The 13089-nt window shown below is 33.0% G+C and overlaps 2 protein-coding genes across 5 annotated transcripts; both read right to left on the bottom strand.

Moving 5' to 3' along the window:
- Positions 1 to 2949: 2949 nt before the first annotated feature.
- On the bottom strand, positions 2950 to 4167 carry LOC111310955 (transcription repressor OFP6-like). Its single transcript, XM_022910331.2, has one exon. The coding sequence runs from the start codon at positions 4007 to 4009 to the stop codon at positions 3431 to 3433; it is 579 nt and encodes a 192-aa protein (XP_022766066.2). The 5' UTR covers positions 4010 to 4167; the 3' UTR covers positions 2950 to 3430.
- Positions 4168 to 5757: 1590 nt separating this feature from the next.
- On the bottom strand, positions 5758 to 12590 carry LOC111310580 (uncharacterized). 4 transcript variants are annotated; one of them, XM_089758858.1, is made up of 11 exons: positions 12093 to 12590; positions 11679 to 11975; positions 11516 to 11589; positions 11363 to 11434; positions 11237 to 11265; positions 10969 to 11113; positions 10543 to 10587; positions 9744 to 9803; positions 8920 to 9066; positions 6955 to 7012; positions 5758 to 6821 (listed from the first exon to the last, which is right to left on the bottom strand). In XM_089758858.1, exons 2-6 carry the CDS (start codon positions 11744 to 11746, stop codon positions 11051 to 11053), a joined length of 306 nt encoding a protein of 101 aa, XP_089614984.1. In that variant the 5' UTR covers positions 11747 to 11975; positions 12093 to 12590; the 3' UTR covers positions 5758 to 6821; positions 6955 to 7012; positions 8920 to 9066; positions 9744 to 9803; positions 10543 to 10587; positions 10969 to 11050. The 4 variants fall into 4 exon arrangements, with proteins under 4 accessions (XP_089614984.1, XP_089614982.1, XP_089614985.1 ...); XM_089758856.1 differs by lacking the exons at positions 11679 to 11975; positions 12093 to 12590 and having other exon boundaries at positions 5758 to 6866; positions 11237 to 11434; XM_089758859.1 differs by lacking the exons at positions 11679 to 11975; positions 12093 to 12590 and having other exon boundaries at positions 11237 to 11434.
- Between the last annotated feature and the right edge of the window lie 499 nt (positions 12591 to 13089).

Here is a 13089-nt window from a genome sequence, read left to right as displayed (position 1 = left end):
ATTTATGCATGATTTAGACTGTTTGAACAATAAAATCTGAAAATATGTACAAAGACAATTATAAATGTTACCCAACCATCTACCACCATTTCTTCTAAGCCCATTTTCTACCACTATATCAAGTAAACTTCCATAGATTTCTACTTTACAAGCTGGTACTACTTAATTAGATTTTTAGGCATTTTACATGTTTTTGATTACTTTTAGGCTTCCTTTATTTTACAGAAAATTATTTTTGAAAAATATTTATATTTTTTAAATTAAAAAAATTTATTATTTGGATGAGTTAATGAAAAATATTTTTCGTTGTTGGATTGTTTTCTGAAAGATCTATTTTTTTCAAATAATATTAATATAACTATTAAAATATTAAAAATTATTTATTATTAAATATATTGAAATTATTTATTATTAAAATTATTAATATTAAAAAATAATTATATTTTAATAACAATATTTAAGATTAAATGTTATATTAGTATAAAAAATTCTTAAAATAAAACTAGTTATTATTCTTTATATTATTTATTAATATATTATAATATTATTAATTAATCATATTTATTAATATATTATATTAATAGTATATTATTTATTTATATAATATTATTTATAAGTAAAATTATGATCAAAAGTATTTTTTCATAAAATGGTTTTCTCTTTTCACATCCATAAAATAATTTTCAAAAAAATGACTTTATTTTTTATTGATCAGAAAGTTATTTTCCGTTGAGCAGTCAGTTTTTTGCTAAACAAATACTTAAAAATGTGAAAAAAAATTTTGAAAATCATTTTTCATGAAACAAACGAAGCCTTAAAATCAACTGTAATTTTTTTTCTGCAAGTGTCCATATTTGTTAGTTTTCAGTTTCAACCGAGGCAGGGTGACCATGTTAGCCTGGATTTTTTTTTGGCCAAAGTTAAGGAAGTCCCCCACTATAACAGAAAGTTGCCAAGAGATTAGATTGATATGTCAATTTGTCTACTTAATAAAACCAATTTCTGATTTTATGATATTTGATTTCTATTTAGTGTCTGATTTGTAAGTTGTAAGAATTTGCAACAAAAGAATGGCTATGGGAAAGGCCTGCATCAAAAGTAACAGATGAACTGTCACAGGAGGAAAGTCTTTGGTTCAAATTGTTATGAAAGGAGGTGAAATTTATGATATCTCCAACTCATGAAATTTGAAGCCATTTTATTTACAAATCTACTTCAGCTTAATCCTGGATTCAGACTCAGACAAATAGGAATGATTTTGTTGTTTTGAAAGTGGGAGGAGACAAAACTATATATAACTGAAACTAAAAATTTAGTATTTTATGAACAGACTGTTGGTAGAATTTAATGACAATGAAGATCAGGCTAGAGTGGCAAGCTTGCAATATTGGTTTGGAATTGTCACAAAATGTGAATCATAATGGGGGATTCTTAGGTCTGATGGTTTGTTTGCAATGGAAGGTCCCCTGTGTTACCACTTTGCAGCAGCATGAGGATTCCCAAATTAATGAACATGGATGCATTTGACTAACCCTTGAAAGCGAACCATATTGAAGTCCTTTACTTATCAAACAACTACATTAATGAAATAGTTATTGAAATGACAGAAAAAAGATGGAAATGGGGGCAGCGTAATTATATCTGCACTCCATTAATCTACTGTCATATAATAGTATATTTCTCTATTGAAGCTTTAAAGATTTTAGTTTTGAATTCCTTAAAATCCAACGTATGATCCATTAAGGCCCATCAAAAAAATTTTTTTTTTCAAAAATTGAGCAGGAAAATTATAAATCTACTTTACCAAGATATTACTATATTTGTAATTAATATTTTGAAGGAACAGTTTAATTTGTTCAATAAAATTTCAATTTTGGTTGGTATTTTTCTGCAGTCCATTTGATCACACAGCAACATGTCAGTTTTTCATTTAACTCAATTAATGTTATTGAAGTCAAAGATAAATATTTTGACCAGTTAAGGGAATCCATTTAAAAGAGCTCTTTCTACTTTTCAAGTGTTTGTCGTGAATTTGAACTTGATCATGAAATAACTAGTAATGATGTTTCAATCTACTACTCTAAGCTTTTAAATATCATGTTTTAATTGCATGAGTAAATGAAGGAATACAATCATACAACAAGATCTTCTTCAACATTGAACTCATGGCTTCCTTAAGGGTTGGGTGCAAATCCTAATTTCTGCTTTTCAACTCATCAAAAATAAGATAACTTGCTTTCAATCCAACCATTTCACAGTAGCCAAAATCTGGAACTTGAACCTAGAAAAATCTTCGAGAAATTGAAGTTAGTGCAAGTTGTCAACATGAGAGAGAGAGAGAGAGATCGAAGCCCATAGGCCAAACGCATAAAAGTCGAGTGGGAACTTTAATTTTTACGAGGGATTACTGTGTTGGGAAATGTAAAAAGACGAAGCAGCTGTGTTTCTTACTACTAGAGGAGAACACTCTTCTCTAATTATTACTGTCCAAATCCCAATGCGTACCTATCTTTTCCCACACAAGACCGCATCCGCATACAAAATTAGGGCCAGGATTTTGAGGTTGACTACCCCCTGCCATCCACTATCCCGCAACCCACAAACAAACAGTAAATCAGGCTACCACCCAACCCATTTGCCTTGGCCTCTGTCAACTATAGTTTACTTTACCATCAAAAACTTGCCACGTATTATTCCAAACAAGGATAACTGGATGACGATGATCTCTTCTCCAACCAGGCCCCTACCAGCAATCTTTTCTGTTTACTTGGGCTAATTGTCATTATTGATTTTAAGAATTTTGGGTTATTTGATTTAGTGATCAAAATAATCTTAAAAAAAATATTAAAAAAAAGATTCGAATTTTATTTTTATTTTTTTAATGTAAGGTTATGCCCGACCAAAAAATAATTGATCTGGGGAAATTAACATGTGAAAGCATATCTAAGATCACCTCAGGGCAAATCCCAATCATCCAACATAATCTCCAAGATTTAATCCCGACTTTTACCGTTAAAACAAAACCATTTTGTGGGGTAAACTTGTCGGCTGGTGTAATTGCCCAAAGGTGAAAGAAAATGAAACAAAAAGAAGATACAGCTTTTTTCTATGAATTTTGCCATTTCCATTTCCAAAGTTCAAAACACAACTTCAACACATGACCCATATGATATACTACTAAATTTTGATGGGTCTTTTACACATTCTAATTCTACTGTTTACATTAGCGACGGAGTAACACAAACACACTTCTTGAAAAGTTTTTATTTAAAGAAATATTTTCCTTTAATCATGAAGAAGAGAAAATATTTCTTTAAATACTACCTTAACAAGTGTTTATAAGTCAACTGTCAGGATTTACTAATATTTTATTAACCCATAGGATTGTATTCGAAACTAAACCCTAAAGAAAACGTGGCAGCAGTAGCACCTAGAAGTCACGTGGCTTGTACCCAAAATGCATCTTCGGGGAAGCACCACCAGGCTTGACGGAGAACACCCCGTTCCAGATCTCTGTGAAAGCTCTAACAATAATGCCATGGTGATAAGGCGAATTCAGCTGCAAGAAACAGTTGAGAAGCTCCTTTAAATCATCTTTGGAGTATATCTCTTTCTCCAATATCATTTGCAACATGGAGTGCCTGAAATCCAAATAAGGGTCATCAGAGTCTTTCTCCACCGCCAGGCTTTCTCCTCCGACACGGCCAAACCCTCGTACGGTCGCCATTGAACACTTGGTGTCCATGTCCCAGTACTGAGGAGTATCTGTGCTTGGGGAAAAAGAGGAGGCAGTTTCGTATTCTGAGAATGCATAATGGGTTGTTTTCTTGGAGGAGCTTGAAGAAGAGTAATTGTAAAGAGAATGAGCCTTGTAAGAATGAGATTTTGGTTTCGGTTTCGGTTTCGGCTTTGGGTTGAACAAACTAGTTAGCTTGGGTTTCTTGCAGCTGCTGCAGCCTAAGCTGACTGAAACTGTGTTCAGGATCAGCTTTTTTCTGTTGCATGACATTGTTAACAGATTGTTTGCAACAGAGTTAAATTGGAAGAAAGAAAATGAGAAGTTTTTTGAGTTTGCTTTAGAGTTGAAGATAGAAAAAAAAAAAAAAGATAAAGAGAGGTGAAGAACAGATTGTCTAAAAGGGATGCCTTGGCTTGGTATTGAGATGAGGCAACTGACTGAGCATGGGAAAGTTGCCTATAAATCCTGCATGTGAGCGAGGGCCCCGTGGGTGATAGAGTGACTGCTTTGTGACTTTTAGTACTATGACAATTTGACCACAACCTTCCAAATTGATTTAGTTTTTGTATATAAAAAAAGGGTTTTCCATGCATTAGGATCATTAAATGGTTTTTATTGGAAAAATCGAAGTTCTTAAATGCCTCTCATTAATTAATGTTTGCAGTTTATTGCCGTGATGGGCTTTTGCCCAATTCAACGAAATAGAGTATTGTGTCGTTACAGAAAAGATAGATCTTTAATTTTACATTTAGTGAATTATTTTACTTTTTTTTCCCTTACATATCATCTTAATCGTGGTCTAATCCAGTATCATTAGACATTGATTAACATTTTTCAAGTTAAATTATACAAAATAAAGGATTGATTAGTCCATTGAGAAAGATGATTGTTAATGTATTGATTGGCAAGATTAATGGCATTGAAATACACAAGATACATTTTTAATTACAGAAACTGATCACATGACAGCAATAATATCTAGGGATCGGACTTTTCTGAATAGTCCATTTGATTTTCTTAATTAAAAATTATTAAATATCACCAATTGTAAATTAAAAATTAAAAACCCATTCAATATTGAACTTGGACTTTTAAGTTGATATTTGTACTTAAATCAATTCTTCAAATTGTGGGTTCAAACATATACATTAAAACTATAGCTAAAAGTATTACATTAACTACTAAGGATTAAAAAACAAAAAACGTATGAGGGTCATCTTTAATGTGGAAAATGGAAGAGAGAGAGAGAGAGAGAGAGAGAGAACCATGCATGAGCATTTTCGTTTAGGCTGGTTAGAGCTTTTGACTTGAGTTGGGCAAAAGGTTGAAAAAACAAAAGGAGCTTTAATGCTTTGATGTAATCAATGGCCGATGGGACTTGGACTGTTGGACATGCCTTGAAAGGTTTTATGGCCCATGACACTTCGGCCATGAGGCATGAGGGTGTGTTGGAAACATACTTTTCTTTTGTTAGTTTTAGATGATGTTCTTCATTTTATGTTTGGTTACAAGTATTTTGCCATTACAGGAAAGGTGAAGGGTAATTTTCTCCCACTACGAAGAAAAAATCTGCACTGGTTCTAAAAATCATTGGATAGAGTTACCTCAAGAGTGGCAGGGCTTAGATAATTTATAATCTATAAATTTTATCTCTGTCATTTCAACTCTCGCTTCCCCTACTCTTAATTTTTCTTTTAAGTAAAATAGAATACAGTTATACCTGATGCAAAGTATCGTCCAAAAGCTGTTTCAGGGCCTAATGGCTTAACACTCACAATTTTATTTTTTGAAAACAAAAAAAATATTGGTAGGCCTTGCTTATAATTATTATAGTACAATTGATTTTATATAATTCAAAAATTATATAAAATTTATTAAATTAAAATTTTATATAAAACTTATAAGTGATGAATCTTTACATAAATTCTTATTTTAATTAAATAATTATATGATTATTATAAAAAAAAAATTATAAGTGAAATGCTCTCGTATTATAAACATTCATTTCACGTGCAATATTATTGTTGAATCATTCTTCATTTAATTTAATGTGTTCACATTTTTTTTTCCATTATGATGGGCTTCTACATAAGCATAACGTTGGACTTTGCTAAGGTGTAGGGGGCAGGTCCGGATACCAAGGTTCACGGGGCAAAATACAAAGCTAATTCCACACAAGCTGATCAGCGAGCACAAGTAATCTTGTGATTCTGCTGCCAATATTTGGTTTTTTCTGTTAAAAAATTGGTAATGCTATGAGTGGGATAATTCTGATTTCTGCTTCAGACAGCAACCTAGTTTTGTTGCTCATCTCATTCCTTAAAACCACTATCTAAAATCAACAGAGCGGTTACCATCGTCAAGCTAGATACAAATGCTGCATGCAAATCCTCTTTGGATTAACTCATTTCCTTCTACTTGATCATGATCAAACTAGCAGTAAGGATAACAGATGGCCATGTTGCTAACTTGATAAAGAACAAACTAGAAAGTTGATGCCAGTAAGATCATACTTGTTGCTTTCTGGGCTTAGATTGCATTGCAGTGGTTGAGCATCATAAACTGCAGCAAACTGAATGACTAATAATTGATATAACAGAATCATGTTGAACTTGTAATGGGATCTGTAAGCTATATACGACTCTTAGTTCTTTGACACATCAAGTTAGACCATACTTTTAATTACATTTTAATGCTGCTCCATTTTGTGTGTTAATCACCAAATAACCATTGTAGTAATAGCAGCAGTGGTTCCAACTTTCATAGACAAACTTATGCAAGATGCTATACATGTGAACCTATAATACTCCACCATTTTATAAAGATGCAGGAATCTGTTATCCGGATTTGTTGTAATCCTAGTACACAAACAACATTAAAAACAAAAAAATTGCATTGTTGTATGCTACTTTCATCAAAATTTTAACTCTCACAGGTGAGGTTGAGCCCATTGTCTTGTTCATGGTGAGGCATCTATCCTCAGATGTGAGGGTTCTGAGTCAGGTAGATGGTTTGCTATACCCAGTGGGAGGCACTTCTGTTCAATCTTGTCTAAAGTCAGGTACATTTGTCAGACTTATCCCTATGGACATGATTAAGTTGTATGTTTTGTAAGTTATTCCTGTATCTGGAGAATTATATATGAATAACTTACAAACCTGTGTCTGATTTGCATGTGATACGAGTACATTAGGATAAGGTCAAGAGTTTGGTACCATGAGTGTGGCCCTTCCTTTCAATTGATAGAGCAATGCCTGAGGCCTGCTTGGAGATCTGAGAGCCAAAAAAAACTTAATTAAAGATGCGTCTGGGCACCCAAGATAAACAATGTCTAGTAAAAAAGGAAAAACTGTTAAAAATGAAACTCATTTGGTCAAAACTGGACAAGCTTAATATCAAAAGTACAAACATCATGATCGTGATGATCAGTGCAATAATCCCCTCTTCACCCGCAGCCTCCTTTCCAAATTATTTCCCTTTATCAGATCGACCATCTTTACATCAGTATGACTGCAAGATCTCTAAGCAACACTGTGGTTTTTTGTGTCTTTCTAATGTATATAGGATCAACCTCATATGTCATAGTCTGTCATTCTTTCTCCTTTTTCCTTCTTTATTAATCTATCAACCCAACCAAGTGATTGTTTTCTTTGATAATGAGAGATAATGGTAATAATAATGATATGAGATTCCCCTTTTGTCTTAGAGAAAATTAATGACTATCATCACTGTGGACAGTGAACCATTATCATTAACATAAGTTATTGCATTGCCAATCTCATAGAAGCCATTTGATGATTTGAATGCTATTGTTAGATTGCCCCTCCCCCTAAAATTATAAAAATAAATAAATAATTAACACTAGCAATTATATCATTATCTACATATCTCTCACACAAACACAAAACCTGAGGTGCTCCAATAATTCAGAAATAACTTTTATGCCCTTCTAGGAATAGAGGGTTTTGATGCTCCCAAACCAAAATAGAGAGTTAAAGAGAGAGAGAGAGAGAGAGAGTCCTTTTTTTTTTTAACCTCTTCAAACATTACTAATGGACCCCAGTGATCATCCATGCCACACAAGAATGTAATTTTATCCTGATTTTCTCTCATAAATTCCCAATCTGGTGTTTCTGAAAGCTAACAGAAAGGGATTAAAGTAAGTAGTGACCACAAGATTGTTGATGTAAGTTTATGGTCATACTCGAGTAAAATACCGCCCTATACCTTCTGCAGGATGGATTAAGTGATAGATGCAGTAGGACTTGAATCAAGAAACAAAGGAAGATATGACGCCACAAAATGAAGTGGGAAACCACGAAAGCAACAATCCTCATTTTGAACTAAAAATTTCTAAACAGAATGATATGAAGTAAGTCCAAGCAAGAAGCATCAGGATTTATTACCTGAACTTTTTCAAAAGGCAGATCAATTATCATAAAATGTGCAGTCAACCTCTGTATCTATCTAGCTATTATTACTGCTTAGAAGTGCACCAAAAGCAAATGATCCAAGTTGAAAAAGGTTATCAACAACTAGAGACACACAAAGGGACCTGCATTAGCACAATTCATAGAAGGCTATATTGTGGTTTTGTAGGCAACAAGACATAACCAGATATCTGAAAGTGGTATGAGGAAAATTACTTTAACATAATCGCTAATCAAAAGTTTTGAAAATTTGAAGGATCTACAAGAAAAGGATGACAGATCAGTGAAAGTAATTCCCCAGGAGGAAGGTTGCACAGATACAATGACAACAAAGACACATTATCAAGAACATGATACGCCTTAAGCAATAAAAAATCCTATGTGTCATTATGAAATGTTCTCAGAGAAGATACTTTTGTTGTTATAACCAATTTTTATATACTTTTAGTATCTTACAACACTAATTTCCTGTTGTCAGCATGAGTATACCTTTCTGAACTCTGTCATGGTCATAAATAGCACATTGCGAATAGTATGATACCGCAAATAAATAAAATGTGAGACAAAAATTAATGTCTTCGATATGAAACCTTCACTCAGTTTTAATATCAGTCATGAGAAAAATATGCATATGCAAGAATACGATTAGAAAGTCCTCTAGGGCAATTTGTACACAGGATGCAAATAGCCCACAAAAGGAAAAACATATTGGTTATAATTTGAAGGAACTGCATTTTAACAGGACTTTACCTGTGATAAGTGAGAGCAACAAGCTCCAGGGGCAGTATTAGACCATGACTTCCACAAGAAAGTTTGAAAATTAACCTCAAAACCTGTCTTGGTAACAAGCCCAATGATGCTAAAAGGAGACAAAATGTAGCAGACAGTACTCTGGACCTGAAACTCACAAATTAATTCTATTAATTCTCTAAATCCCTATCGATGAACGGTAGAATGTCAAAATTCAAAAGTCAAATTGATGGACATAAGCTTCCAACAGAGGCAACTGAATAATAATTACGCCCAACAGTCAAAGAGAGAATACAGTATTCCCACCAATTTAGAACTACCGGTTAACCAGATAATGTTTTCTTTCATTTTTAGTAATGAAAAATAAATGAATAAATAATACACCAGATAAGCATGCTGCAGAAACCTTATACATAATGTCCAGTAAAGGAACCATAAGATATAGTGGGAAAAGAAATTTAAACATGCTGTGCAAGAAGGCAGCGAAAGATGTGGAGAAAGTGCAACAAATAGAACAAGAGTGGAGTGAGGACAGAACGCTGGAAATTAGTATTCATTATGATAGGGTACTGAAATGTTACTCATAGAAACTATGTAGAGTATGGAAGTAATGTTAACCATGATAGAGAAAGAGCCTTATGTTGCAATCTTCACAATGGTAGACTGTTTCCTTGATTGTAGATTTAAGGCTAAAAATGGGTAAAGTCCAATGCAGTATACCGCCTAAAAACCAGGCAAGGAATTCAGGAAACAAATTCGTCTGGTTGCACAACTAGAAAGGTAAGAGGGATGGTGAATAGATCAGTTGAGAATAGCCATTTCACCTTCTCTGGAAGCCTCCTTAGCATTTCAAGTGCTATATATGAACCAATAGAGTGCCCTACCTTCATTGAAAAGTTCGACATCAATTACCATGAGTATAATTTATGAAATCAGATATCAACTGCCAGAAATTTGGAATATATCATTTTACAGACATTTAGTACTTTTCCCAAGCCAAAGTGGTGAAAAGTACTGTTCTCTAGTAGAGATGAGAGTGCAACAGCTATCTTCTTAACAGAAAACACTAAAAATTATAGTAATAATTTAGCTAAAATTGGAAATTTCATTAGACCATGAAGACGTTAAGAAGTACTTTGATTAATTTTAAGCACTTCCACCATGAAGAAGAAACACATGACAAACAACTCCGAAACATATAGTAATGGGATTTCAATTGTAAGCCATGCATGTTCTCTGAACCTCTGAACATACAAATAAGAAACGCTAACAATTAGAACAGTTCAAAATGAAAATTTTCAACATTCCGCTTCCTTATTTTTTTTTATCTCAAATAAAACCATCAATATATACTAAAACCATCTCTCACCTAAGTACATCAGCAAAATACGATTTCTTGCATGCACTTATCAACAAAGATGCTGCACTTTACTAAATGTTGGACTGGAAAGTGCATGCCAAAAGGTCTTGGAATACAAACATGCATTCACAAATAGATGAGCATGTCTATTCTCTTCTTTTCAGAAAACAAAACATTTCAACAGGTTATATTCTTGGAATAAGAAACTGTTTTTTTGGACAAGCAGGAAGACGAAACAACATATAGGCAGAAAACAGTCTTACCAGAACTATAGGGACTTCAATATTTTGCACTTTGATAAACTCAATCTGCAGAAGTAAAAATTAAAGCGAAGGTTATAACCTTGTAAAATGAACTGGTAAATTAAAATAGTTTTGATCATAGCTCTAAACTAAAAATCATCATCTGGAAAGGAAGGACTTGGCAAAAAGGTTATACAATGTGTTACAGATGACAAAGCCAATACAATCCAATTAACATTCCATAAGAATAAGAAGCTCAGTGAACCGCTGAGAACGCCTAATTTGATTTCAAGGGACTAAAACATAAAACTTTTGTCATCAAGATTGCCCTTAGTAAGTTCAGTCTTCCAACTCAAGCAGGTTTGTTAGGAATGTTTCAAACAGCTCCATAAACACGATAAATCAAAATGTATCATATTCATTGACCTCACAAGACATTAAAATTACCAATAGAGAATAATCAACAATTTTGAAAGAGACTCATTGAAATTCTTCCAATCTATAAATTTGCTAAAGGCCAAATAAATAATTAGAAGATTTCCTTGTGATCAATTTGTTCTTGCAAGGAATAAAACTTCCCATGATCCCAGTTCTGCAACAGAGGGTAAAGAAGAAAGAAACAATTAGAAAACAATATATATAGAGGCACATAGATTAAAAAATTAATTGAATATATATATATATATGCATGCAATTAAAAAGGTATTGTAGCTACCTTTTCTGTCTGACCTGCAGAACCAACAGCTGTTAGAACCACAGGAAAGGAATTGTTAACAAAAATATCAAGGCTAATAATCAACAAACAGAATTTCTTTAAAAAGAAAGGTTCTCAATCTTTTGCCTGACACGGATGCAGTTCCTCCGAGAAAATCAAACAATAATTCCACAAACTCCTTGTAAAAGGTAATAACACCTGAGATGACCAGCAGCACTTAAGTCCTAATCCTCAGAATTCAACTAATAGCAAAATATTACATCAAAGACATTAACAAACCAGGATTTCCAGGAACAAACACCACATGAAATGAAGGATCTTCAGCATGAATTCCCAGTATCTCAGTCATGCAACTGCCCGATAAAGATGTCCAAAAGATCAATAAAACAAGCATTAACATGAAACCCCTTAAGAAAAAGGAATCTTTATTTGCATAATATACCCTGAGACATTGCACAACAGAAGATTCACACATTTTTTAACATCTGAATGAAAATCCTCAAAACCCATTCTCTTCTTGTGGAATTTGATGTATTATCAGTTTTTCTAATAAGTAAAAATTTTGTCGCAAAAAAATAAAGAATGGGGTTAGCTTAAAAATGACTCATAGTGAAACATTGTCACGAAGTGGGCTTTACCCATTTCTCGTGACATTTTAAACAGTTGGAAACTGAGAATAACCAAGCCAGTAGTTGCATGCATCAACTGTTTTAGAAAGCTTGCCAATGCATACCAAAAACTGTTGGAGAAAAAAAAAAAAAAACAGAAATAAGCTATCCAATCTAAAACAGCAAATTAACAAAAGTAAGATGTCTGGATAGCTGTCTGCCACCATCAGATGAATAATTGACTATACCTGTAATGGAAGGAGCGAATAAAAGGAATTGGTCTAGCTGCTAGAGAAGCAAGCGAGCTAACATTTCTGATCCTAGTTTCACATCCTCTATAGATATAAATTTATTATTATTGCATTTCTGTCTGTGTTCTCTTGTTTTTTTTTTTTCCTTTTTGGTGCTGTAACCTTCAATCAAGATTACCTTTTCTTCCTAAATTGTGAAATTTTTACTTGGTCGTGGGAACCAGGGAGGGGGGAGGGAACTGGGAAGGGAGGGGTTATGGAGCTGACTGATCCTGCAACAGTCAGGGTGTTGGGAAAATGGTCCAGCCTTATGAAAGTGATTTTGGATCAAGTAAAGTGCATAGACCTTGCTCTTTCATTTTACACAAAGTCTTACTACTTAATAAAAAAAGAGGTGTGGTTGTTTTAAGTATATGTCGAAAATTAAATAAAAAAAAAAAAGTAAAAAAAAAACAGAGAGAAAAAAGAAAAAAAAATTGATTGAACAGAAGTTGATCCATGGTCCGATTGAGTTGAAATCTTGTCAGGAGGTTTATGATTCAAAGTTCTACATTCTGAACAGTGAAGATCGGGTTTTAAGCTCTCTAGGAATAAATCTAAGATATATTTATTGAGTCACTTATTTGATGAGATTTTTTCAATTATTTCTCTAGTTATTGATTAGTTGTAGTTTTAGCTAGAGATGAACTTTATATAACTATTATTTGATTAGTGAAGATTTTTTTGGTAGTTCGTGATTTTTTTTTCCTCTACACTGGAGGATTTTTTTACGTAAATCTAGATGTGTGTTTTATTTTTTATATTTTTTTATTATTGATTGTTGTCTATTGCTTTTGTATTATAATTATTGCTTCAGGCGTAACGAATGGTATTAGAGCGAGGGTTATTTTGAGACATCGATACAGAAGTAACCCAAGATAGAAGTAAATTCTATTTAAGATTATTGAAGGTGATACAAGTTCTATGATAAAATTGACAGCATCGAATTATTCAA

Source organism: Durio zibethinus, chromosome 1 (genome assembly GCF_047325235.1).
Source record: "Durio zibethinus cultivar Kanyao isolate XHJ-2024 chromosome 1, ASM4732523v1, whole genome shotgun sequence".
In the NCBI taxonomy this organism is placed as follows: domain Eukaryota; kingdom Viridiplantae; phylum Streptophyta; class Magnoliopsida; order Malvales; family Malvaceae; genus Durio; species Durio zibethinus.
Note: the sequence above shows the minus strand (reverse complement) of the source record. Positions and strands in the feature narration are given on the sequence as shown.